General features: G+C 50.3%; 1 protein-coding gene across 2 annotated transcripts; it reads left to right on the top strand.

The window, feature by feature from the left end:
- The first annotated feature begins 1,602 nt into the window (after positions 1–1,602).
- LOC105055547 (uncharacterized) lies at positions 1,603–6,641 on the top strand. 2 transcript variants are annotated; one of them, XM_019853896.3, is made up of 5 exons: positions 1,603–1,786; positions 1,866–2,021; positions 4,171–4,358; positions 5,401–5,525; positions 6,252–6,417. In XM_019853896.3, the coding sequence occupies exons 1-4, from the start codon at positions 1,689–1,691 to the stop codon at positions 5,478–5,480; spliced, it is 522 nt and encodes a 173-aa protein (XP_019709455.1). In that variant the 5' UTR covers positions 1,603–1,688; the 3' UTR covers positions 5,481–5,525; positions 6,252–6,417. The 2 variants fall into 2 exon arrangements, with proteins under 2 accessions (XP_019709455.1, XP_010935679.1); XM_010937377.4 differs by lacking the exon at positions 5,401–5,525 and having other exon boundaries at positions 1,612–1,786; positions 6,252–6,641.
- Positions 6,642–27,727: the final 21,086 nt, after the last annotated feature.

The raw sequence follows: 27,727 nt of genomic DNA on the forward strand, positions 1-27,727 counted from the left end.
TTTCCTCCTAAAGTATTACATTAACTTGAAATAACTTATGCATCAAATATGATGAAAGAAATTGCTTTTTTTTTGGAGAGGTTACAGGCCGATGCTCACACTGATCTAGCATGAGAACATTCCAAAAGATCAAAAAAACAAAATATCCTACAATGAAGTTGCTTAAATATCAAACAATTGCGTATACAAAAGACTAACAATGTGTGATCTTACTCATCAGAGGGACGATCAGATATTTTCTTAGCATGTTCAAATTATTTGATTATGCAATAAACTTGCAAGTACAACGATCGAGAATCAAAGCAGCCAAACAAAAAGATTGCCCATGATTCAAGATAAAAGTTTATACTAATAAATAACTCTAAGGATCGCTTAGCATTTCTTAAATCATAGATTAAAGGAAAGTATTCGATGCAAAATATATTTTGATATCAGTATTTCTCCAATTTTTGTATATTTCTCTTCTGTTTGTCATTTTCTCTGGGTTAAGAATTTTTGTAATTTTAAAATTTTCCTTCTTCTATATGACTTGAGAGCCCTAAAGAAAGCCAGCTGTTGGTATCTGACCTCTATCATGATATTTGTTTCTTTATAAGTGTATTTTTCCTTGCCGGGTCTCCTTCAGATCTGTACTAGCTTTTGCAAGCACAGTGACTAGTTCATACGTAACATGGGCGAGACCATTACTCGTTCCGGCGTGCCACATGCCGAGGCTAGTTCAACTGTAGTATACCCAAGATCTGTACTGGTCTCTTCATGCTGATCAAGTGCCAGGACTAGCCCTAAGATGACATGGGAGTTATATCAGTCCCTGCAAGGCGGGTGCCGAGACTTGTTCATATATATGACATGCGACACGTATATACCAGTACCTGCACTCGTTCAAACAAGACTAGAGGAGAAGTGCCGGAAGGAAAAGAAAGGTGGGCCAGAGGAGTAGTGCTGGAAGGAAAGAAAGGTGAGAGCCATGGAGGGAGTGGAAGGGACTTTAATTACAAGTTTGGATTTGAACCTTGATCTGGACTCGGACTCACTGACAAAGGAAGAGCTAGCAAATGAGAACTCTAATTTTGGGTGCTCTGTGGGCAATGGGTTTGGTAGTCCCGTATAATCTGTAAATTTTTGTCATCGTTCCACTGCAATTTACGAACACATTTATTTGCTCTTGGTTGTCTGCAATTATGTTGTCAAATCCTCATAAGCTTATAAAATAAGTTTGTTAAACTTCAAGGAATTAACTGGCCTGGACTTGAATCAATTATGGCATAGACGACAGACAGTATTTGATTGTTTCCAGAGGGATGATCGAATATCATCTTAACCTCTCCCAGTTATTTACTGATAGAAACCCCATACCAGTAGATAAAAATAATTTCGATGGTAGCTTAAAATTTCTCATTCATCAGTTGGAAGGAGCCTTTCAAGCACATGAGATCAGAGTTTCTTTGGTTCGTGAGTCGTGCAGACGGGATCGTTACTTTTAGGGGTCAAGAGTAAATTTCGTTAAAACACTCTTGGATCGACTTGGGTTAACAGTAATTTCCGTCGACGTTGGATCAATTATTTCATCCGGTTACCACCACCCCCTATCTGATCCCTTGGCCTGGCTTTTTGTTTTCTTTTCCTTTTTGTAAACCGGATTTATTAGGATTTTCTTCCTCCGGGTGGGCAAGGAGAGGGAGGGAGAGATGTTAGCGAGAAAGTTGGCATCTTTTGCCCCCGTCCTCACCAAAAGCCCTTCTTCCTCCGCACCTTCGACGCTTCTGAGGCATCTCCAATATCCGCTGTAATCCCTTCCCATCACCGCCCTTTTCTTTTCCTTCTTCTCGGCAATTGATGATACGACCATAGAATTCTTCGTGCAGTTTCTTCTCTTCTAGTTCCTCGGAGCAGGCCACAAGCAGCAGCAGCAAGAAGAGATCTTGGGGCCGAAGGGTGTTTCCAATCGCGTTGATCAGCGTTACCGGAGGTTTAGCTCTCAGTGCTCTCAATGACCTCGCCATCTTTCATGGCTGCACCAGGTGCCCTTCCACGCCTCTCCTATGTTTTTCTCTTATTATTATATTGGTTGAATCATGATCGTTTGTTGTTCAAGATTTCGTCTGGACGCAACTTGGAATTGCGGTATCTTCTTGGTTTTTCGGTGATTTGGAAAGCTAATTAAACATTGATCGTTGAAACTAGATCCATAATATGTGTTTTGGACACTCGCAGAATTGGTGTAAAATTGGAGTTGGAAATTCCTGTTCTGGCGTAGAAAAGGAACTACTTGTGGTTGGCCAAAACCCCATCTTTTAACTTGATTTAATTGATTTTAAATCTTCTCTTCTGCTTTGCATTTGAAATCAAATTTGCGATGTCGAATTCTAGGGGAACTAACTTTGTCAGCCGCACTATCTCTAGTTGAATTTTTCGCATTTTCTTGTTTTAAACAAGCAGTCGTTCTAATTTCTATTGTGCATTAACCAATCATTTTCTATATTCATTCATACATAACTTGAACTTTTATCCGGTGCACAACATATGCTATACGTCGTGGCGAAGTTATAGCAAATCATATTTAAAACAGTCTATTAAACCATGGCTAAAGCTTCCTGCCTACCTATGACTTAGTGACCTTCCCGGGCATCTAATTCCTTGTCTTGGTCAAGGTTCCCTCTGATATTAAATCAGTATCCCCTTAATTTACCTAGAGATTTTCTATGATGGACATCAAGTTTGGAAAGTAGATCATATTCTGTTTTGTCCAACCAACAAAGCTTTAGTTTTTTGCACATTATCCAGTCCCATTCTTTTGTCTCCTTTCTCTCAAAATATATATATGAGTAAAGCCCTTTACCATTTTTCTGATCCTAGAGCCATCTATGCAACACAACTTCTGAATCTAGCTTAATACAAGTATTCTCCTCAGTCAGCTCCTTTATTACTTTAGCCTTCTCCAATATCGGTTTCTCACCATTACCATAATCACTAAAAAGCACTCAAACCATTTGCATTATGCAGATTGTTTACCTAATGAGCAAGCTTCGTGCCACATCTTTCTATTGTTTTCTCCATGCCCTTAACTATCTTAAGTTCCATTTTTTGTTAACTTGATGTCCTGTACCTAGCGAAGGGATAAAATGACAACTTTGAAGTTCCTTCACATTTGCTGTCTTATGCTAGGGCTTGCGACCATGGTTGGCGCCCGGAGAGTATTTTGTGTATGGTGACTTAAGCAGCTTTTGTGATTAAGGACTGTTCAATGATGTAAATGTTTGTCAAATTTTGTGCCAACCTGCACTTTTTGTCATCCAGACATATCTGAACAAAAGGCCGACTGGGTTACGAAGTCTGATTTTTAGCATGTTGGCAGGAATGAGCAATGTCTGATTTTCAGTCCATGAGATCTCACTGCTTGTTTTCTTTAGCATATCTAGTTTGGCTGTAATACGCTCTGATTCCTAAATCATGTTGCTACCAAGATTTTAAGTCAGACAAGAGGTAATTATCAATATTTATTGAGCAAAATTGGAAACTAATTAGTTTTTAGTATTTTGCTTCATTTGTGGAAGGGTGGGTCAATTAATTTGCCAGACTTTCTTCTGCATTGCAGTGCCAGTCACAATATTTGGTTTATTATGAACTTTGGGTATGGACCAAGACATGGCAATATATATATTTCCTTGTAATATGAGGTTTCAATTCCCGCACATATTGGAAAGTTTATAAGGCAATTTTACAAGGGACCACATTTAGTCATGGAAGAATAGAATAATTATTGTTACTTTTTGTGATGCTCCTCAAGTTCACAGTGGGTAGAACTGAGTTATCTATTCAGAATATCATCCACTCTGTATTCCCTAAACCTTCATCAATAGTGATATCCCAAAGTAGTTGTAATGACACATCTAATGATATGTCAGATCTTTGTTATCTAATTTTGTTATATTTCTTCTCTCACACATCAAGTTATTGTCAGGCTGGATATTCTAGCTTAAGATTTTGTTTCAGCCCTGTACTAGTCTACCTGAAATATGCTGTTTTCTCACTAACTAAACATATATTTTGATAAGAGAAAGTGTGATTCTATTTTATTTATTAAATGAAATTATAAAATTGATCTTGATGAAAATGTAGATGTTGCATTACAAGAAACTTTACAGGTGCAACTTGTTGACTTGCTTTCAGTAAGGCAATTGAAAAGGCTAGCCAGAATCAGAAAATTGTAGAGACTCTTGGTGTGCCACTTGTAAGAGGTCCATGGTATGATGCATCTCTTGCAGTTGGTCATAAGAGACATTCAGTATCTTGCACATTCCCTGTTTCTGGGCCACAAGGATCTGGCATTTTCCAGTTGAAGGCCATCCGTGTTGGAGGTTTTACATACTTAACATACTGCAACTTTATCTTAGTTTCTTGCTGTGCATTGCCTGATTAATTCTTCCTAATTTCTACTTCTCCACATTTTAGCAAATCTATCCCACATTTTCTTTTTTCATCATGTGTGTCTTTGCATATATTCTACAGTTGAGTCAATAAGATCTCTCAAATTACTTTTAGATTGTAGATACAGTATTGAACATTTTCTTCTGTTGAAGCCACCTTTTGGATTTCTGCTACACTAGAACTTTTTATATGATAGTTACTCAGATGTAATTCTACTCTACTCTTCACGGTCTGCTTTGTTGTTCATTAACTTGGAGAAATTGCGATGCTTTAGCAAAGAAACATCCAGGCAAAATATCTTTCATAAATTGCCATCATTGTCCGTACGATCTATTAATGTACCCAAAATTTTCTTTGTAAAGATCTATAATGTTAATGAAGGTTGTATGCCAATACTGCACAACCTAGATACACAAATATGCATGGCATAGTCTTGATGGTGCTCAATAAGTGCATTCTTGTACGATTTTATGAAAATACTGATGGTGCAAATTTCACCAGGAAGACCTCCCTTGAAATATTTTATATGATATCCTCAAATCTGCTCAAAAGAGCAGAAAACAATTGCCTATTGTCATATAATAACCAACATTGCCCACTGTTCTGGATCCAACCCCTTGAAGTGTTTCTCCAACAACTAAGTTTTAAAGCTTGCAGTATCTGATTTAACATTTCGAGTAATAAGGTGTCTTTTATCATTATCAAAACGTAGGAACAGAACCGACCCATTGCTGGCAGAATTCTGTTACCTGCCTAGCAGTCATAAGTTGCCTATTTTTATTTATAGTATTGTTTCCTGATACATCTGAAATGAAATCTTAACTAATTCCATAATGACCCATAGTTGGCAGAGTTCCATTACCTAGCTAGCAGTCTATAACTTGCCGGTTTTTAATTATAATATTGTTTCTTGATACATCTGAAATGAAATCTTGACTAATCAAATGCCATCTCTTAAACATTGTTTTTCAGACCTTCCACTTAGAGCACATGCGAAAGATGTTCGATCTCTTTTAACCTTTGTTGTTCATTGGTTCCATGACCCAAACTAGCTCGGCATGGAAGTCAGCTTCATCTAGAAGTTAATGCCTTGCAAGGTATAAAAACAATGGACACAAAAGATACTTCTGGTTAGCCAACTCTTTGATGTCTTTCTTTTCTGATTCATAAGTTTGAATCACCCACCTTTTAATGTCTTGCTATCCTGATTCATAGGTTTGACATCAAGTTCCTGCCAAATTTCAACTGTAAAGAACCTGTGCTATGTGATAAAGAATAGAAATAGGGGAAATCAAGGAAAGGAAAAAATAAACAAGAAATATTGAGTCAGAATTTGAAAGGAGAAATTCCCATAGAAAGAAACCAAAAGGTGGATTAGAAGTTAGATGTGATACAACTTTCTGAAATACAGACTTGTGACCACTAGTAAGCGATATTTTTCGAGATTGAGCCAACTGGTGATAGAGCAAGGGAAAGATTCCCAGTTTATCATGCCCCAGGTCTACTAGATTCCAGCTGAGTTAGGTTTTTGACAAAACTGGGTGCATGCACCAGAAACTTGTTTCCCACTGTTGCTTTCATGCTTCTCCCTGTTCAATAATCTTTAAACTTTGTTATAATGGTATGACCTTAATTTTATAACATGAAACCTTAATCCAGTCTTGGCCAATTTGTTTATGGATTAGATGTGACAATGAGAAATATTTCCTAATCATGGCATTTAAAGCTTTGACGTATTGGTGATAAAATAGGATTAAATAGTGGAAACTTCTTTACCACAAAATGTGGAACATGGAAGATCATTTTCTTTTCCTGTGCTGCAGAGGATACTACATTTTCATTTCTCCGGCACCATGACTGGGACATACTAATTATGGAGGCTCTTCTTCATGTTCCTTCCAATGACGAGAAGCACCGGACATTACGAATAAGCCTCACCGACGATTTCCCTCTCAGTTCCCCTGTGGAATGCCAGGATTGCAGATCTCCAGAATCAGAGATTCCAGAGAAGTGAACCTGGCTTCTGAGTGTAAACGGGCCCTTTGCCTAATAATAGAAATCCTCAGACTATGCTTTTTATATGACATGTATGAATAAAACGGAATTAGATGTTGTGAGGATTTTAAGGCCCACTGTGGATGCCCTTCTTTTGTTAAAAAAAAAAAAACAAAGGTTACAGTGAATTATATTTCAGGTCTCCTGCTTGTCACTAATTTCATTATGAAGCCAAACATGATTTGGAGGTAAATTTATCTATTGGAGTTCTGAATGGTCTACACCAATAAATCCATTAAGGTAAATTAAATTTGTCGCTGTTTTTAGAAGACAGAACTGTGTTGAAGTTTGTAAAATGCTTACAGAGTTGAACTGGGGATGACGGAGACTTTAGTGCTGTTATTGTAGTGGTCTTATTATAGTGTGCACGAAGGACCTGTATATTTCGAGTATGCACAAACCTTCAGACTTTTCTTAGTGCTTTACAGCTAAAATTAATCTTTGTTTCTCCCTTTTTTTTTTTTGAAGATTAGAAGAGGCTTTTTTTTTTTTTTGGTAAGGAGAAGAGGCTAATTTTCACCTTTCTATATATCTTGTACCTACCTTATCTGAAGGGTTGATGGCTTGATGCTAACCAACATCAAACTCCCACCTTTTTGTCCAAGTAGTAAAACCATTAGGAAATGTGGAAGCTCAGCTGGATACTCGGATAAAGACAGGAAAGTAAAGCTATCAACATTCAACAAAATATTCATCAATTCTCTTCCAACTTATTCAAGAGCATCACGCTTTGTCAACTGAAATTTACTAGCTACAAGAAATTGTGGATTTACTGCATGAGTGTTTTTTTTTTAAAAAGATTGAGAAACATAAGAAACAGTGAGAATCGTATCTAAAACCTCTCCCCGCGAGCGTGATGCTGTCATGCGGATGTTTTAATCAGCGAGAACCGGAATGTTACATGTACAATGCGCATATTTTTTATTAAATAAATAATTAATAATATTAAAAGAAAAGGTTTGAAGTTTGATTGTGTTTAATGGCCACATGACTTGATTAATTTGTCTAGCTCACGTTGTCAAGAAAATGTGGGATGGGAGATGAGTGGGGTCGGAAACACATACGATGAGACATGTATCATAAGGAGATATATGTTAGAGCAAATCAAGGATGGCAAAATTTTTCTGCACCAAAGATCTGTCTAGATTTATTGACATGTAAAGCACATAGAAAAATCAAAGATAGGTAAATGCATATAGTAAAATTTTTGTATACCAAAAATCTGTTCAGATTTATTGACATGTAAAGTAATGAAAAAATCAAGAACAATCAAAGATATATCCAGCTTTATCTTGCACGTATTATAATATTTCCTTTCTTATACTTTTGATCAATCTTGGCCCTTACATTCTGCATGAATCATGGGATCTCCTTTATATAATTGCTATATATATATATATTTGGCTGTGTTGCAATGGGAGATTGAGCCATGGAGCCTTGTTTTGCAAGATATGCTGGTGTTGGTGATATAGACGGTCATCAAACAAAGAGTATGACGTACAATATATCCATCCATCCTATGAATTTAGGGATGAAAGTGGTATGGATAATATTTATCTGGATCCATTTTCATATCTGAATCAATTCGAATACTAATAGAAATTTAAAAATCTGACTATCCAAATATTCATATTATCTGTAATTATATAGAATTTTATATATTATTTATTAATTTTAAAAAAAATATACAACCATATAAATATGCTGTTAATTTGATTATCATCTATTTAGTAATATCTTTAATTTTATGGTTATAAAAATTAATTATCCAACTTATATCCGTAATGATATTTATAGTATCCGAATTTTTTTCATATCTGTTTAAAATAAATATATATATAAATTTTTACATTCGAATAATATTCGTATCTTTATTTATATTTATCATACAAATATGGATATAGATATGCTGGTATCTAATCCGTATCCGATTCAATTTCAGTCCTACCTATAATGGATACTATCTATGATGTACCATATCCTACATGTGCACAGTAAAGGATCCTTGGTCAATGAATAAAGAATGCATGCGAATTCTTTGTAGTACCCAAGATCTTTTCAGCAAATAATTTATATGGGATTAAATACTGAGGAACTTAAAAAGTATTGCGAGATACTGTGTATGCTTCAGAGATGTTCATCAAAAAATTGATGATCACACATATTAAAATATTAAAAAATAAAAAAAATAAATATTAAAAATATTTAAATAATTTAGATAAACAACGTATAAGTCTATAATATTTTTTGAGTATTGCAGTGCATTCCGTTCCATATTGTATAGATGGGTAGACCCATCAAACCGATGGGTGGAATCAAACAATATTCTCGTATTAGTTAAGTAGCGTGTGTGCAAACTTTCTGGCATCGACTAGACGTTGGACCGGCAGCCAAATAAGCCAACCGTGGATGCCGGGAACGTAGCAGCATACTGTTCGGCAATCACTCGAACGTTCCCAGTAATGGAGAGGAATCCAACTCCATTTACAATAAATCATACCAGCATCACCCCTTTGGCAACTCTTTAGAACTCTTCATGCAATATCAGCGTTTAGAACTCTTTAGAACTCGATCTCCACGCAATATCACCCATCCCATCTCGTTCTTGACACTTCTCTTGATCGAGGATATCCCACCATCGAGGATCCCTCGCCGCTGTTTTGATCAATGCAGATCATGCCCCCACCCCCGTGCTCCTCCATCTTTTCCTCTTCTCCTTTTCTTAAAAAGCTCTCCTTTCATGATCCATCACCACCTCACCCACTCCCTCTGTTGCCTCATCCACTCCCTCCACCTCATCCATATCCATTCACTGGCGCCACCCTTGTAGAGCGAACCCCTCCTCCTGCATGTGCTCCAGCTTCAGAAGGATGGATCTGTCGGAGACGAAGATCTCATCATTCTCCTCCTCCTCACTATATGCCTTCCCATTGGAGTCCGGCATCCCGAAGAGAGAAGGCGCTGCGGTGTAGCCCTATTGTGGATCTCTGTGGAAGCTGTAGCCCTCGGGGGAGTTGAGCATATTGCCATCGTGGGTGTGGTGGATAGGGATGTCGTCCTCGATCACTCCGCCATCGAAGCCTCCGACGTCATTAGAGACGGCCAAGAGTACGAGGGTGGAGGTCGGAGAGATGCTCGAGCGGAGATGCGGCGAGGGCGAAGGTGGAGACGGTCGATCATGAAGGTGGAATAAATTTTTTTTTAAATTTTTTTTATAAATAGGTCATTAAATGGGTTGAATTTTATTTTTTTTTAAGAAGTTATAAACGGGTTGTAAACAGGTCAGGTCGGATAACCTGTTTATTAAGTGGGTTAGATTTGAATTTTAAAATTTGACCTGTTTATTTAAATAAATAGATCGGATCTGGACTCAAAATTTTTTAACTCGATCCATATCTGATTCGACCCGATTGTCACCCCTAAGTGTGCATCCCTAGTGATTAGGCATATCCATCGAAAGGTGAACAATGTGTGAATTGGATCTTCTCCTACGTGGCTTAACATCTTGAAAATATTTTATAAACTGTGACGACAGTTGCACATTTTAATTTTAAAATATTTTATTTTTTTATTTTATTGAATATATTCATACTAGATTAATATAATTAATTTGATTTTATCAAAATAAAATTACATCATAATTATCCTCATGAAAATCATTATTTATCATTATAACAATTATAATAATAATTTTTTTTTTATTTTTAGATATTAAAAATAATCAGAAAATAATAATTAATTTATATCAAGGAAACATCGGTGTGCATTTTTTTACCTATATTAAACATGCCTTTATGTACTATCTGCCGCTTTATCTAATTAAACATTTATTTGTTATTAATTATTTGGTGGTGGGAAAGCTCCTCCGCCAAACGAACACGGCGAATTGTATGTGAAGGGGCCTCCTGTTATGCAAGGTAAAGTCTGTGGTTACGCATGCACATAGACATGCATATAAATTAATATATTTGCTTACACAAATACATACAAAAACGATATCCGAAAATACCCGCAGGTACATAAATGGAGTAGGTGTTTCTGTTGATATGAAGTCGTTTATTTATAGATGCAAGAACCAGGAAGCCACATCTCTGGCCATTGATGGAGAAGGATGGCTACGCACTGGGGATATGTGGTGCATTGACAGGCAGGGGTTTATCTACGTCGTTGAGAGGATCAAAGAGTTCATAAAATACAAAAGCCTACCAGGTCATTATTACTTTTTGTTGGTGCAAAAATCCATCTGCGCCAGAGAAGCTGGAGTTGAGGAAGCCGCAGTCACCGCCGGGACCTGCAAGAGAAGTCTAAACCGGAGGTGGGGTTGCTCCGGCAAGACCCTCCGACACTCAAGTCAGTTCTCTGCCTCAATAAGAATGGAGTGCTCGAACGGAGAATTTAGCAGAGTTTTGAGATAAGGCAAAAGAGCTTAAAGAATAACGTATCTGAGTCCCCCCTTTTATAGGCGGGGGAGGCAACGGACTGATGGCGACGTCTGTAACCGCCTGGTAGTGGGCCGCCTACGGTCAGGGGAATTGATTGCGAAAGATAATGGAGCAGACACGTGGGCATCACTTCGACTCGCCACGTGGAATCTGTTATGAGAGGTGGAGCAGCGTCCGTCGTCAGGAGAATCGCATGGTATCCGTCGCAGGAGGTGGAGCAGGCTCGTGGCCGTCACCGTGGCCTGCCAGGGGATAGTGGAGTTGTGCGGAGTCCGCCACAGGAAGTGGAGCAGGGCGGCTATGGCTACTGCGGCTTGTCAGGGAATGATGATACTGCGCGGAGTCCGCCACGGGAGGTGGAGCAGGGTCGCGGCCGTCTTGAGGGCCTGTCAGAGGGCGTGGGTCTGTCGATTGAAGCTCGGTAACGGCCGGAGCCCAGTTTCTGTTGAGGTCCGGATGAGGCCCTCCGGGCGGTAGGGGTCGTGAGCGGAGCCCGGCCCCCGTGGGAGTCCGGGCGGCGCTGTTCTGATATTGGCGGCGAAGTCCGGCTCCCGTAGGAGTCCGGACGGAGCTGCGCTGATGTCGTTGGCGAAGTTCGGCTCCCGTAGGAGTCCGGACGGAGCTGCGCTGATGCCGTCGGTGGAGCCCGGCTCCCGTAGGAGTCCGGGCGGAGCTGCACTTGCTGATGGCGGTGGAGCCCGGCTCCCGTAGGAGTCCGGGCGGATCTGCACTTGCTGATGGCGGTGGAGCCCGGCTCCCGTAGGAGTCCGGGCGGAGCTACACTGCATACAAAGTTAAGGGTGAAATCCGGCTCTGATAGGAGTCCGGATTGAGCTTACCAGCCGTTGATACTGAGAGCGGAGCCCGGCTCCCGTGGGAGTCCGGGCGGAGCTGCGTTGATGTCGACAGTGGAGCTCGGCTCCCGTAGGAGTCCGGGCGGAGCTGCGCTGATGTCGTCGGTGGAGCTCGGCTCCCGTAGGAGTCCGGGCGGAGCTGTACTTGCTGATGGCGGTGGAGCCCGGCTCCCGTAGGAGTCCGGGCGGAGCTACACTGCATACAAGGTTAAGGGTGAAATCCGGCTCTGATAGGAGTCCGGATTGAGCTTACCAGCCGTTGATACTGAGAGCGGAGCCCGGCTCCCGTGGGAGTCCGGGCAGAGCTGCGTTGATGTCGACAGTGGAGCTCGGCTCCCGTAGGAGTCCGGGCGGAGCTGCGCTGATGTCGTCGGTGGAGCTCGGCTCCCGTAGGAGTCCGGGCGGAGCTGTACTTGCTGATGGCGGTGGAGCCCGGCTCCCGTAGGAGTCCGGGCGGAGCTACACTGCATACAAGGTTAAGGGTGAAATCCGGCTCTGATAGGAGTCCGGATTGAGCTTACCAGCCGTTGATACTGAGAGCGGAGCCCGGCTCCCGTGGGAGTCCGGGCGGAGCTGCGTTGATGTCGACAGTGGAGCTCGGCTCCCGTAGGAGTCCGGGCGGAGCTGCGCTGATGTCGTTGGCGAAGTCCGGCTCCCGTAGGAGTCCGGACGGAGCTGCGCTGATGCCGTCGGTGGAGCTCGGCTCCCGTAGGAGTCCGGGCGGAGCTGCACTTGCTGATGGCGGTGGAGCCCGGCTCCCGTAGGAGTCCGGGCGGAGCTACACTGCATACAAAGTTAAGGGTGAAATCCGGCTCTGATAGGAGTCCGGATTGAGCTTACCAGCCGTTGATACTGAGAGCGGAGCCCGGCTCCCGTGGGAGTCCGGGCAGAGCTGCGTTGATGTCGACAGTGGAGCTCGGCTCCCGTAGGAGTCCGGGCGGAGCTGCGCTGATGTCGTCGGTGGAGCTCGGCTCCCGTAGGAGTCCGGGCGGAGCTACACTTGCTGATGGCGGTGGAGCCCGGCTCCCGTAGGAGTCCGAGCGGAGCTGCGCTTGCCGATGGCGGTGGAGCCCGGCTCCCGTAGGAGTCCGGGCGGAGCTGCACTTGCTGATGGCGGTGGAGCCCGGCTCCCGTAGGAGTCCGGGCGGAGCTACACTGCATACAAAGTTAAGGGTGAAATCCGGCTCTGATAGGAGTCCGGATTGAGCTTACCAGCCGTTGATACTGAGAGCGGAGCCCGGCTCCCGTGGGAGTCCGGGCGGAGCTGCGTTGATGTCGACAGTGGAGCTCGGCTCCCGTAGGAGTCCGGGCGGAGCTGCGCTGATGTCGTCGGTGGAGCTCGACTCCCGTAGGAGTCCGGGCGAAGCTGTACTTGCTGATGGCGGTGGAGCCCGGCTCCCGTAGGAGTCCGGGCGGAGCTGTACTTGCTGATGGCGGTTCCGCCGTGGGTTCCGGCTGTGGGTATTTTATACCCAACACCAGTCCCCTACATCCGAGTTTTGAATTTCAAACGAAGGAAGTACACCGAAGTACAGCCGGAACCGTCCCTTCGAATCCCGCGCCCCGCCGCTCCCAGATATTTTGGCATTAAATGAGCGCGTGCCGGAGTCTTTTCGAATTGGGGCGGTACGAGAGGACGCTTCGAAGACCCCGTAGGTACGCTGGCCTAGGTACGGCGCAATTATGACCCTGCCAACCGCCAGCCGCCTTCGGCCGTCTGCCACGGGGAGTGGGACACGCGTCGAATGCGGACTGGCCTGGGGGGATTCGAGATCATTATGGCGCCGGATCCCAGGGCCTATTTAAACCCGTCCTCCCCCCTTCAGGCGCCCCACTCCGTCTCTGATTTCTTGCTGGCGTCTGTCATCTCCCCGAGAGTCTGCTCTAGCGAACGCCCTCTCGAGCCGTAGGCGCCTTCCGTTCCTCGCTCCCCAGGTCCCCAGAGCAAGATAGGTTAGTGCCCACCTTCTTCTTCTTACCGCCTAGGGTCCTCTCCTCTTTTTACTTCTTTTGTGTCTTCTCCCGGGTTGACCTCCGGCGTCTCCCTCCCTTCTCGGCTTGCTTTTCTAGGGCCCTTTAGGTCCTCCCCCAAAGAAAAATGTCTTCCGATTCTTCTGCCCCCGTAAGTTCTGGGAGTTCTTCTGCTTCGAACCCCCAGGTCCCTGTCTCTGCGGACGAACCCGCGTTCGGGGCAGGGCCTCGCCCGATTTTCGCTCCGGGCGCCATTCCTTGTTCGTCGACTCCGGACGAACTTCTCCTGATAAGGGCTCGGTACGGGGTCCCTTCAGAGTACGATCTGGAGCTTCCTGGCCCTTCTGATCGGGCCAGCGCTCCCCCTCCTGGTCGCTTTTGTTTGTACCAGGAGGCATTCTGTGCCGGACTCCGGCTTCCGCTTCCTGCTTTTGTTGCCGCCTTCTTTCGTTTCTTAGACATTTCTCTTGCCTCTGTCGCCCCGAATTTCTTTAGGTTTTTGATAGGGTTTCTCTCCCTCTGTCATATAGCCGAGGTCCAGCCTTCCCTCTCCCTGTTCAGACATTTCTACACCTTCAAACGCCATCCTTCAGCGAAGGATTGGTGGTACTTCTCCCCCAGTTCGGCAAGAAGGGGTTGCTGAAGGGCGCCCCTTCTTCGATTCACAACTGGAAGGGGAAATTTCTCTTCATTTACTGCCCGACCCTGGAATTGGGCCTGCCCCCTTGGGGGTCTCTGAGGGATTCCGTCCGCGGGGCTCCCAGCCTGGGAGAAGACGACCTTCAGGCCGCCCAGAAGCTCCTGAGCTACCCCGCTCCTTCACTTCCAAACCTACTGAGGGAGCAGCTTCTTTTCAACATCGGCCTGAGCCCTCAGGATCCAGCAAGTATATACCTTTCTTTTTCTTGTCTTCTTCTTCTCTCTCTTTCTTTCTCTCCTCTTTTCTCTTTCTCTTTTTCCTTTTTTCTTCTTTCTTTCTCTTCTTTTTTTCTCTTTCTTTTCTTTTTTTTTTTTTTTTTTGACTCTGGGCTGATCGATGCCGCTTTTTCCTTCTTCTTTTCTTTTTCTCCTTTTTTTTTTTCTTTTTTTAGCAATGGACGCCGAAGCCACACGGATGCTCGCCAAGGCCATGAGAGCCCAGAAAAGGAAGGGCGCGACGACTTCTGGCTCGGCGAAGAGGGCCAGGGTGGAGGAGACGAGCTTGGCCGCGCCCGCCCAGGCGACCCCGGCAATCGATATTCCTTCGGATGCCGAGCCAGCGGCCCCCCGGGCTCCCCCAAGGAGCCCGCCGACCGGGGTCCCCATTCCAGAGGTCCGCCCCGCGGAGGCGCCCGTCTCGGGGAGGAGGAGAAAGTCGGTGGCCCACAGGCAGAGCAGCCACCGAGCCGCCGCAGACGAGTCCATCTGCTCCGAGGGGGGATCGGAGAACCCCTTCAACGACAAGGCTCTGATCCGTCGGCTGCTTGATGGTTGCATTCTGTCCGATGTCGTGGAGAGGATCGACCGTGCCGATCCCGAGCAGCGGGCCTGGGACACCTTGGGGTCCTTTCTTGAGGTAAGCGGATTTTTACTGGCACAGTTGCTCGGTCTTCGTTGTGATTCTCTATCTGTCCTTGCAGATCGGGCACCAGCTCTTCGCCTATGTCGAGGCATCGGGCCGCATGAGAAGGGATCTTCTGCGGGCGGAGGAGCGCTGTCAAGACGAGATTGCTCGTCTTCAAGTGAAGACGGCCGAGGTGGCCGCCCTCCGGGAGGCCCTGGAGAGGGAGAGACAAGATCGGGAAGAGGAAAGACGAGCCCGGGAGGAGGAGAGGCGAAGCCTGGAGGAGTTGGCAAGGAGGGCGGAGGCCGAGGTCGCCCATCTGGCCGAGCAAACTCCGGTTCTAGTCTCGGAGGCCAGGACCCTTGCGGTGGAGGAGTTCAAGGCCTCCGCGGAGATGAGGGAGCTGAACGTCCAATTCGGCCTGGAGGCGTTTACCAAGGGGTTCGAGCTCTGCCGAGAGAGGGTGACCAGTAGATATCCCGACCTTGATCTCGGCTTTCTGGAGGAATCTGACGATGAGGCCGCCCCTTCGTCCGCTGCTACCGCAGTTGCACCCCTCGCGTCGAGCACTCCACCCCCTGCCCCCGAGGTCTGAGACCTCCGATCTTGTATCTTTCTTTCGTCGCCATATTTTCTTTCCGCTTGTCTTCAAAATTAATCAATAAAGTCGAATTTCTTATTGTGGATGATCTTTCCTTCCCCCTGCTCCTTCTTTTCTGCCTTTCTTCTCGCAATGAGCTTGGTCTTTGACGTTTGCATCTTCCGATGGCAGCGTCCCGCCGAAGCACTCCCCTTGCCCCTGGGGGTTTTGCTGAAGTCAACTATCCAACGGCTCAAAAAGGAGGTCCTCCACCTGACGAAGAAGTTGAAAAAGTCGGAGGACGAGCTCCGTACGTCGAAAAAATGCTATTCCGAGGCCGCCGCTGAGGCCGCCCACTTCAGGAGTCTCCAACTGAAGGCAATCATGGACTACAACCAGCGGAAGGCGAATTTCGCAAAGGAGCTCGAGGAATGCACGAAGAGCGCCAGCGACCGAACTTGGGCTCAAGAAGCCAGGATCAGCACCCTTAAGGTGGAGCTGTCAGCTGCGAAGAGGAGGATCGACCAGCTGGAAGGGAACTCATCCCGGCTCACAGCGCGGGATGAGCAGATATGGTCGTAAAAAGTTTCTGACCTTCAGAAGCAGCTTCAAGATGCTGAGATGAGCCATGATGTGCAGCGTGCCAGCTGGCGCCGGCAGGTAGAAGAGTATAAAGGGAGATTCCGTCAAGCGGCGGACGAGGTCGTTCGTCTCCAGAGGCAGCTGGTTACTAGGGCGCAGCTTACTAACGCCCAAGATACCGAAGAGCTCCATGCCCTGAGAGGCACCGTCGAGGAGATTTCTGTCTCCCTTGGGGAGAAGACAGCCGAGCTGCAACAAGTAAAAATTCAACTGGAGCTTGAGCGGAAGGCCGTCGCGGATGCAGAGGCGGAGTCCGAAGTTTTGCGGAAGTGGCATCGGGAAGCGGAGGCCGAGAGCCGGCGACTTCGTCAGGCGCTCCAGGATATACTGCAAAAGAAGGAAGAACTAGAGGAAACGGTGGAGAGCCTGAGGCAGTCCTGATTGGGGGATGGAGGTGATCACCCTAGGTTAGAGGGAGCAGGACCTTCTTAGAGTTCTTTTGTAGTCACCTCCTTTTTGCAGCTGCCCCTCTTTTTTTTTTCTTGTCGTTTTGTCCCTCTTTCTCTGGCCGTCCCGGCCCTGTAGTACGCATATCGGAAATAAGGAAAAAGCGTTTTGTGTTACCTTGTCCGCGCGTAGTACCAATATTGTCGTTCGTTGACCCTCTCTCCTGTTTGGCTTAGAGGTCGTTGTGGGAAGGGGCTCTTCCCTTCTATCCGATCTCGTCATGTGGCCAAGCCTCGCCACCATTTTTAACCTTCGCTGGCGAAGTAGCGGATGGAGCCCGGCTTTCTTGGCGGTGGTGCCCGGCTCCCGTAGGAGCCCGGGTGAAGCTTTTCTTGGCGACGGAACCCGGCTCCCGTAGGAGTCCGGGTGAAGCTTTTCTTGGCGGCGGAACCCGGCTCCCGTAGGAGTCCGGGTGAAGCTTTTCTGGGCGGTGGAACCCGGCTCCCGTAGGAGTCCGGGTGAAGTTTACCTTGGCGGCGGAACCCGGCTCCCGTAGGAGTCCGGGTGAAGCTTTTCTGGGCGGTGGAACCCGGCTCCCGTAGGAGTCCGGGTGAAGTTTACCTTGGCGGCGGAACCCGGCTCCCGTAGGAGTCCGGGTGAAGCTTTTCTGGGCGGTGGAACCCGGCTCCCGTAGGAGTCCGGGTGAAGTTTACCTTGGCGGCGGAACCCGGCTCCCATAGGAGTCCGGGTCTTCCATTTTGCTTGAGCCGGCGCGAGGTTCTCGTTATCAGCCTGGCTTGTGGGGGCGCGTTAGGGCGCTGTAAGACCTCTCCCCCCTCCGGTCTAAAAGAACCGGGCCTTCAACTTTGCTCATGTCAGGACGAGGTTCTCCTCCTGTTCCTGACATGGCTGTGGGGGCACATTAGGGCGTTGCAAGGCCTCTCCCCCCATCCGGTCTAAAAGAATCGGACCTTTGACTTTGCTCAAGTTAGGGCGAGGTTTTCCTCCTGTCTCCAACAGGGCTGTGGGGGCACATTAGGGCGTTGCAAGGCCTCTCCCCCCATCCGATCTAAAAGAACCGGGCTTTTGACTTTGCTCAAGTTAGGGCGAGGTTTTCCTCCTGTCCCTAACAGGGCTGTGGGGGCACATTAGGGCGTTGTAAGGCCTCTCCCCCCATCCGGTCTAAAAGAACCGGGCCTTTGACTTTGCTCAAGTTAGGGAGAGGTTTTCCTCCTGTCCCTAACAGGGCTGTGGGGGCACATTAGGGCGTTGTAAGGCCTCTCCCCCCATCCGGTCTAAAAGAACCGGGCCTTTGACTTTGCTCATGTCAGGATGAGGTTCTCCTCCTATTCCTGACATGGCAGTGCTTTTGGAGGAATCATATCCGGTCATAATACATCCATGCTAGGTGGGAGGAGCATGTTAGCTAAAAGGAAAGGTAGATTCAAAGCGAGATAGTAAGCGATACATTTACAGTATTCCCGCTCCTTCTTGAGGCCTTCCGGCGATGGAGTCGATGGTCCCGATAGGAGGCCGGTCCCCGGGCTGCTCCTCCCTTTTCTGCGGTTCGGGCGGTGGGAGGGCTCTTGGCCGGTCTCCTCTACCCTCAGGCCGGCGGTGGATGAATCTGTCGAGCCGACCTCGCCGGATGAGCTCCTCGATCTCGTCCTGGAGCTGGATGCACTCTTCGATGTCGTGGCCGTGGTCGCGGTGGTAGAGGCAGAACTTGTTGGGGTTGCGCTTCCCGGGTGCGTGCGCATCCTCTCCGGCCTAGGGAGCAGCTCCCTGACCTCCATCAGTACCTGGGCCTTCGAGGCGTTGAGGGGGGCGTAGTTGCGGAACTTCCCTGGCGGGGAACCCCGCCGAAACCTGTTTTCCGGGCTCCTCAGCCTACGTGCCCGGGGGGGAGTATGGGCGCGCTTATGTCCAGGAGGGGATCGAGAGCGAGGCCGGGCTTCCTTTGGCCTTTTCTCAATTGCGGGCTTACCAGAATCTCCCGCCTGACGCTCCCTCGCAGTCTCTTCATCCTTCATTTTGAAGGCCTCTTCCGCTCGGGCGTATCCTTCAGCCCGAGCCAGTAGATCAGCAAAATTCCTAGGGTACTTCTTCTCCAGGGAGTACAAGAGATCATTCTTCTGAAGGCCACCTTTCAGGGCGGCCATGGCAACCGACTGGTCCAAGTTTCGGACCTCCAACGCCGCGATGTTGAAGCGGTTGATGTAGGCCCGTATGGACTCCCCTTCCCTCTGCTTGATGTTGATGAGGGACTCCGAACCTTTTCGGAGACGTCGGCTGCTGACAAAATGGGCCACGAATTGGTGGCTCATTTGATCAAAGGAGAATATGGTACCCGGCTTCAGAGCTGAGTACCAGTTTCTTGCTGCTCCCTTCAAGGTAGACGGGAAAGCCCGGCACAAGATGGCGTCAGGAGCACCGTGGAGCAGCATCATCGTTCGAAAGGCCTCCAGATGGTCCACCGGGTCCGACGTCCCGTCGTAGCTTTCAAACTGCGGGAGCTTGAAATTCGGCGGGATCGGTTCCTGCATAATCATTTGGGAGAAGGGAGGGTCAGTGCAGATATCCTCACCGTAAGCGGGAGGCGCATGGCGGAGTTCTTCGATCCGCCGGTTCATCTCCTGGAGCCTCCGGTCCAGGAAATCCTCTCGACTTCGAGTCTCGAGGGTCCTTTGGCAGAACGGGGGCAGGGATCTCCCAGGGGTGGAGTCGTGGTCCGATTGAGGGCTCTCTACCCTCGGATTCGCCTTCCCGGGAGGGACGGGGCGGCTGGCCCAGGTGGCCCGCCCCACCGTCGGGTTCTGGCATTCCGGAGATGCCCCTTCCGGATGCGCCGACGCCTGCGGTGGCTGCTGCTGCATTGCCTGTACGGCCTCGACGAGGCCTTTGACCTGCTGCGCCAACAAGTCAAACTGCACCGCGCCGACCGCCGTCGTCGGAGGGAGAGGAAGAGCTGGCTGAGAAACGGGAGGGGAGGCCGGAGCCTGAGATATGGCCGCGGAGGCCGTGGACCGCCGGGTGGATGCCCTGCGCGGAGGCATCGGGTGTCGATCTCGCGGGGGAGGATTAGGAGTAGATGACGGAGAGATGGCCGGAGGCGGCTCTGTTGAGCGCTCCTTCAAGAACAAGGGTGCTGCGAAGACACAGCCCCTTCTTCTAGCGCCAATCCTGTTGGTGCAAAAATCCGCCTGCGCCGGAGAAGCTGGAGTTGAGGAAGCCGCGGTCGCCGCCGGGACCTGCAAGGGAAGTCTAAACCGGAGGTGGGGTTGCTCCGGCAAGACCCTCCGACGCTCAAGTCAGTTCTCTGCCTCAACAAGAATGGAGTGCTCGAACGGAGAATTTAGCAGAGTTTTGAGATAAGGCAAAAGAGCTTAAAGAATAACGTATCTGAGTCCCCCCTTTTATAGGCGGGGGAGGCAACGGACTGATGGCGACGTCTGTAACCGCCTGGTAGTGGGCCGCCTACGGTCAGGGGAATTGATTGCGAAAGATAATGGAGCAGACACGTGGGCATCACTTCGACTCGCCACGTGGAATCTGTTATGAGAGGTGGAGCAGCGTCCGTCGTCAGGAGAATCGCATGGTATCCGTCGCAGGAGGTGGAGCAGGCTCGTGGCCGTCACCGTGGCCTGCCAGGGGATAGTGGAGCTGTGCGGAGTCCGCCACAGGAAGTGGAGCAGGGCGGCTATGGCTACTGCGGCTTGTCAGGGAATGATGATACTGCGCGGAGTCCGCCACGGGAGGTGGAGCAGGGTCGCGGCCGTCTTGAGGGCCTGTCAGAGGGCGTGGGTCTGTCGATTGAAGCTCGGTAACGGCCGGAGCCCAGTTTCTGTTGAGGTCCGGATGAGGCCCTCCGGGCGGTAGGGGTCGTGAGCGGAGCCCGGCCCCCGTGGGAGTCCGGGTGGCGCTGTTCTGATATTGGCGGCGAAGTCTGGCTCTCGTAGGAGTCCGGACGGAGCTGCGCTGATGTCGTTGGCGAAGTCCAACTCCCGTAGGAGTCCGGACGGAGCTGCGCTGATGCCGTCGGTGGAGCCCGGCTCCCGTAGGAGTCCGGGCGGAGCTGCACTTGCTGATGGCGGTGGAGCCCGGCTCCTGTAGGAGTCCGGGCGGATCTGCACTTGCTGATGACGGTGGAGCCCGGCTCCCGTAGGAGTCCGGGCGGAGCTACACTGCATACAAAGTTAAGGGTGAAATCCGGCTCTGATAGGAGTCCGGATTGAGCTTACCAGCCGTTGATACTGAGAGCAGAGCCCGGCTCCCGTGGGAGTCCGGGCGGAGCTGCGTTGATGTCGACAGTGGAGCTCGGCTCCCGTAGGAGTTCGGGCGGAGCTGCGCTGATGTCGTCGGTGGAGCTCGGCTCCCGTAGGAGTCCGGGCGGAGCTATACTTGCTGATGATGGTGGAGCCCGGCTCCCGTAGGAGTCCGGGCGGAGCTACACTGCATACAAGGTTAAGGATGAAATCCGGCTCTGATAGGAGTCCGGATTGAGCTTACCAGCCGTTGATACTGAGAGCGGAGCCCGGCTCCCGTGGGAGTCCGAGCGGAGCTGCGTTGATGTCGACAGTGGAGCTCGACTCCCGTAGGAGTCCGGGCGGAGCTGCGCTGATGTCGTCGGTGGAGCTCGGCTCCCGTAGGAGTCCGGGCGGAGCTGTACTTGCTGATGGCGGTGGAGCCCGGCTCCCGTAGGAGTCCGGGCGGAGCTACACTGCATACAAGGTTAAGGGTGAAATCCGGCTCTGATAGGAGTCCGGATTGAGCTTACCAGCCGTTGATACTGAGAGCGGAGCCCGACTCCCGTGGGAGTCCGGGCGGAGCTGCGTTGATGTCGACAGTGGAGCTTGGCTCCCGTAGGAGTCCGGGCGGAGCTGCGCTGATGTCGTTGGCGAAGTCCGGCTCCCGTAGGAGTCCGGACGGAGCTGCGCTGATGCCGTCGGTGGAGCCCGGCTCCCGTAGGAGTCCGGACGGAGCTGCGCTGATGCCGTCGGTGGAGCCCGGCTCCCGTAGGAGTCCGGGCGGAGCTACACTGCATACAAAGTTAAGGGTGAAATCCGGCTCTGATAGGAGTCCGGATTGAGCTTACCAGCCGTTGATACTGAGAGCGGAGCCCGGCTCCCATGGGAGTCCGGGCGGAGCTGCGTTGATGTCGACAGTGGAGCTCGGCTCCCGTAGGAGTCCGGGCGGAGCTGCGCTGATGTCGTCGGTGGAGCTCGGCTCCCGTAGGAGTCCGGGCGGAGCTGCACTTGCTGATGGCGGTGGAGCCCGGCTCCCGTAGGAGTCCGGGCGGAGCTGCGCTTGCCGATGACGGTGGAGTCCGGCTCCCGTAGGAGTCCGGGCGGAGCTGCACTTGCTGATGGCGGTAGAGCCCGGCTCCCGTAGGCGTCCGGGCGGAGCTACACTGCATACAAAGTTAAGGGTGAAATCCGGCTCTAATAGGAGTCCGGATTGAGCTTACCAGCCGTTGATACTGAGAGCGGAGCCCGGCTCCCGTGGGAGTCCGGGCGGAGCTGCGTTGATGTCGACAGTGGAGCTCGGCTCCCGTAGGAGTCCGGGCGGAGCTGCGCTGATGTCGTCGGTGGAGCTCGACTCCCGTAGGAGTCCGGGCGGAGCTGTACTTGCTGATGGCGGTGGAGCCCGGCTCCCGTAGGAGTCCAGGTGGAGTTATACTTGCTGATGGCGGTTCCGCCGTGGGTTCCGACTGTGGGTATTTTATACCCAACACTTCTTATTTTTGTCTCCATTGTATATTGGAGCAGACCTTTGTGAAGCAGCAATCAATCTAACCAATGCTGGCGTGCTTTGGAGATGCTGTAGGTAGCCCCAGCAGAGCTCGAAGAGGTTCTCTCCGCCCATCCAGATATTCTCGATGTAGCTGTGACATCGTGAGTGTAGATTTAGTATCAGCGGTGGCAGTTCTTGCTCTTGTTATGGCTACCTGTTCTTCTTATTTATGATTCTGGAATTTACTTTAGTTTCCACAGGCAGCTGGGATGGCGCATGTCGCCATCCATTAGGAATGTAAACAATATTAATTACATTAGCTATCAAATTTGATACAGTTAAATACGGAAAAGATTTCAAAGTTTAATTTGCAGAACCCATTTGCATCGCGAGTACGTGTGCTCTACACGAAAGTTTAAAAGCTTTTCTATTAACTGTTGAATGCTTATATAAAACGCATAGTACCACTGTTGATCCTGATAATATAATAGAGAACTATATAATATATATATGTCTATAGTTCAATGTGAATTGTTACTTTTTTTCTTATTTCTTTTGTATGAAAGGTTGTGCTAAATGTGGATAGATATCCAGATGAGGAGGCGGGAGAGATTCCAACGGCATGCATAGTTAGAAAGGCAGGGAGAAAAATCAAAGAAGATGATGTCATTTCTTTCGTGGAGAACAAGGTATCTAACCTGGTCCATTCTTGTTCATCCATAGACCAGACCAGATACCTATTTGAACTATATGGAAGAATATAGTCTACCTATGAACTATATGGAATAAATAAGTAAGTCACCAAACCAAACTCTTGCATCCATCCTTCTTATAGTGAATGCAAATTAAAGTACGTATAGTTGTTATTATAAAAGGCAGATAAGCAAATGCGAGGACAATGAAGACTTGTATCTACTATATAGCCTTAATGCTTTTCTTAATTACTACAGATCAACCCTATGGCCCTCCCTATATATATTGAATGTGTAATTAATTATAAGGTGAAGTTAATTATTTCTCAAATACCAATGCTTTTCTGGAAAAACCTATATCAGTTTTTGATATCCGTTGTATATACAACAACTTACAGTCTCTCCGAATACTGTTAGGTGGCCCCATACCAGAAGATCAGGAAAGTATCCTTTTTCGAGTCCATCCCAAGATCGCCCTCAGGAAAGATCCTCCGGCGGCATCTAAAGGCTGCAGCCATGCAGCATCAGAAGATAGAAATTTCTTCGAAGCTATAGAGAGTCTTCTTCAGTATCTACATCCATGGAATTGCTGCATCGAAACTTTAATTTTGATAGTAATTAAATCGATGTTACATCTGGCATGACAAGTGGTTCATTTGATGTTATGTTGGTCAGCTCCCCATAACATAAGTGCCTGGGATTTGAAGACAGAATATTCATTCTTTAAAGACTGCAAAGTGTGGTTTGTGTTGCGGCCAATCACCTCGTCGCCCGATCGTCGGGAAGCGTGCACCTGCAAAAGAAAGTCCGCACTGACCGGAGGCGGCTCCAGCGGGGACCCTCCGACGGTCAAGTCAGAGAGGTGACTGGGCAACAGTGAAATGCAGACAGAGAGCTCTGAGAAGGAGAGAGGGAGAGAGAGGAGCGAGCCTGCGTATGTGGGAGAGACGGGCGGATCGATCCCTTGCACTGTTGCCTTCCCCGGTATATATAGTGGAGCACGGTATGGCGCCGTCATTAATGGCGCGGACAAGTGAGGAACTGTCAACTCACTGTAGGCTGTCAGAGCCGCCGTGAAAACATCATGTCGCCGTGTAGCCGTCTAATCACCAGTGTTGACCCAGCTCTCGGCGGGACAATGCCCCTAGGTAACTGTGCCGCATGTCCGTGTCAGAGCTGACAACGTCTGGCGGCCGTACGGCGGTTGGTGGAGTCGGCCGACCCAAGGTCGGTGGCCAGCAGAGTGGCGTCGGACTCCTCCGTCGGTCGGCGAGCTTCAAGTGGGTCGGCTACCGGACCTCTGGGTTCAGTCGGTCGGGAATAGACCGTGGAATGGGTGTGGTTAGCCGCTGATGGCGTCCGTTGGCCTGCCGCCCGACTTACGATCGGCCAGTCGGAGTTGTTCGTCGGGCCGTCGGTTAGTCGGTCGGGCCGCCAGCCGGTCGGGCCCTCCGACAGTCGGTCGGTCGGTCGGGGCCCCGAGGTCGGTCGGGCCCTCCGATAGTCGGTCGGTCGATCGGTCGGTGGGTATCCCCCAACAGTTGCCCCCCTCCACTCCTAAGTCGGGTGGAGAGCTGGCCGATGCCTTCATTCGGGTAGTAAGGCCGGACGACTGGGAGTGGATTTGTCGCATGTGCAGATCCGACCGTACCGCCGGCTGATCCGTTGTCAGACATCTCACGAATCCCAGTGATCCGAACGTCTAGTCGATGCCAGAAGTCGCGCCGGCGTCAGGTGTCAGACGCCACGTCTTGTCGTTGTCAGCCGTCACGTCGGTGCCAGAAGATCGGGTGCCGGACGATACGGCGTCAGTCGACCGGATATTCGGCGCCGATCGTGGGTGAGGCGTCCCATCGGGAATGCGGACCGGCGCGGGCGGCCGACTGCGGAGCCAACCCCCGCGCGCCGCGTGTCAAGGTGGTTGGCCGGCGCCCGCTCCGGCATTTAATGCGGGCGGTGCGGGCGTCCCGGGGCGAAGCGCGCCGAATCCTTAGCCAACCGGCGGGCGCCACGCGTCGCGCATCTGGGGGACCTTGGTCGGCGCGGGAGCATCTCGGCCGTCGGTCGGCCCTATATATATAGGACCTCCCGGACCCTGACCCACATTTGCCATTTGCTGGGGAAACTCTGTCCGGGCGATTTCTCGGTCGTCGCGGGCAGAGCTCTTCTCTACTTCCGGAGGGTCCATCGGGTTCGTGGTCCTCCTTCCCCTTCTTGCTTTCTTCTCTTCTTTCCCTTCTTTCGGTTCTTGCACAATGACCAGGAAACCGACTCAGGGAGCTCGGTCGGGGAACCCGACCGACGACACCCGATCGGCTCCGGAAGATGAGGCCCCCTCGCTTTCGGGGCCGAACGTCGATCAGCTTCGGGAGCACTATCGCATCCCGGAGCAGTTTCGGCTCTATGCTCCAGGGGCCGGCGGTCGGGTCAACAACCCTCCGCCCGGCGACCTGGGGCTGTATGTTGAGGACCTTCGTGCGGGTCTTCGACTTCCGATTCCGGAGTTCGTCCGGAATCTGCTTGATTACTACGGACTCTGTCCGGCGCAACTGGCGCCGAACTCTGTCCGGCTAATCATTTCTTTCGCGCTGTTGTGTCAGCTCTTGCCGACCAACCCCCGCGTTTCCCTCTTCCGGGCATTCTTTGTGCTCCGACCCCACCCTAAGGCCCGAGGGTGGTGGCTCTTCAACCTCCGGAAGGGTCTTGCCTTCATAACCGGTCTTCCATCGTCCATTCATGGATGGAAGAACCAGTTTTTCTTTGTTTCCTCTTCCTCCTCTTGGGGCTTTCCTTCTCGCTGGGGTGTACCCCGAACTGAGGCCAACGACAACAGTCGGGTCGACGTGGACGACCGGGAGGACTTCCACCGACTCAAAGACATGTTGGTCCCGAAGCAGAGGGAGCTTGTTACCGAGCAAGCTCTCTATGATGCCGGCCTGAGTCTGGTCCCCCGAATAGGTATCGCCCGATTCCTCAGCTTTTCTTTTTGTTCGGCTTTAGGGTAGTTCTGGTCCGGCCTTTAACATTGGTCGGTTTTGCAGGGACACCGCCGAGGATGAGGCCGACCGACGCCGAAATTCGTCAGTTTGCCGCCGCGAGGAAGAGGCCAGCGTCGGGGGCAGGCCCTTCGCGCCCTTCCAAGAGACCAGCCCCAGTCCCGCCAACCGTGGAAGCGTCGGCGACCGAGGGGTCGGAGCCGATTATAGCCCTCGCGGCTCCGACCGTCCGAGTCGAGGAGAGGCCGACCGAGGAAGTGGCCGAAGGAGTGTCGGCGGTTTCGCCGCTGCGGGTGGAGCCGGATGTCGTTCGGGAAGCCGAACATCGTCCGGAGGCGTCCGCTGGCGCAACGGGGGGCGCCGGGTCGAACTCCAGCGTCCCATCGCTGCCAGCCCCGTCGGTCGGGGCAGCTGATCGGGGGAAAGCCCCGATGGAGCCCTCGGAGGAGGAGAGATCAATGCCCCCCAGCGCATACTACCCCGAGGGTGCATCGGCCTTGGCCGACCACAACCTCGCGAGGAGGTTGTGCCAGGGGATCCTCCTCCCTACCGACGTTCAGTCGTTGCGATCTCGGCAGGTGACCGAGATGCTGTCGCGGTTCTACCCGTCGATGGTGGAGGTAAGCTTCGCGTCACCTTTTTCCTTAGAAGAATGTTCGCTTGCCACATAATTCTGACAAAGCTTCTTTCCGTCGGCAGTTGATCTTCACCATGTCCGAGTTGGAGGCCGGATACCGAAGGTTCGGCGACGTTCGGGCAGCCTTCAAGGAAAGGTCGGCGACGGCCGAAGCCGAAAGAACGATGCTAGTCGACCAACTACAGGAGTCGGTCGACCGGGAGGCCAAGTTGACGGACGAGATCTCCCGGCTTATGGCCGAACTGAAGTCGGCCAAGAAGGAGGCCAAGCACAAAGGTCGGGTCGTGCGTCGTCTTCGACGCGAACGGGACAGTGCCACCTCCGAACTCCAAGGGGAACGCGAGCAACTTCGGGTCAGCCTGGGGAAGCTCGCGGAAACCGAAGAGGACTTGTCCATCGCCCAAATCGACGCCGAAATTGCCAGGGCCGAGGCGGAGTTGGCGAAGGAGGAGCTGGCCCACATTGAGGACGAGGCACGGTCGGCGAGGGAGTCGGCCGATCGTGCGGTTGTGGACTTCCGGGCCTCCGACCGGTACAAGGAGGAGATGCTCGAATCGGGCTTCGCCTCCTACCGGGTCGGGTTCGAAGATGGTCGGGATGCCGTCCATGCCTTGTACCCGGAGGTGGACGTCAGCCGAGTCGCGCCGCTACTCGCCGAAGAGGAGGGAACCGAAGAGGAGGCCGACCATCTGTCGGGAGGCATCATCCCAACGGAGGAAGCCGTTCCGGAGCAGGAGCCGACCGGAGGTCCCTTGTCGACTGAAGGA

This window comes from Elaeis guineensis, chromosome 12 (assembly GCF_000442705.2).
Source record: "Elaeis guineensis isolate ETL-2024a chromosome 12, EG11, whole genome shotgun sequence".
Lineage (NCBI taxonomy): Eukaryota > Viridiplantae > Streptophyta > Magnoliopsida > Arecales > Arecaceae > Elaeis > Elaeis guineensis.

Excerpts from the sequence above, each read along its gene's own strand:
- LOC105055547 (XM_010937377.4), top strand. The coding sequence starts at position 1,689 with ATGTTAGCGAGAAAGTTGGCATCTTTTGCCCCCGTCCTCACCAAAAGC. Across the intron at positions 1,787-1,865 it reads AGGCATCTCCAATATCCGCT|TTTCTTCTCTTCTAGTTCCT; the intron begins GTAATCCCTTCC and ends TTCTTCGTGCAG. Across the intron at positions 4,359-6,251 it reads GAAGGCCATCCGTGTTGGAG|AGGATACTACATTTTCATTT; the intron begins GTTTTACATACT and ends CCTGTGCTGCAG.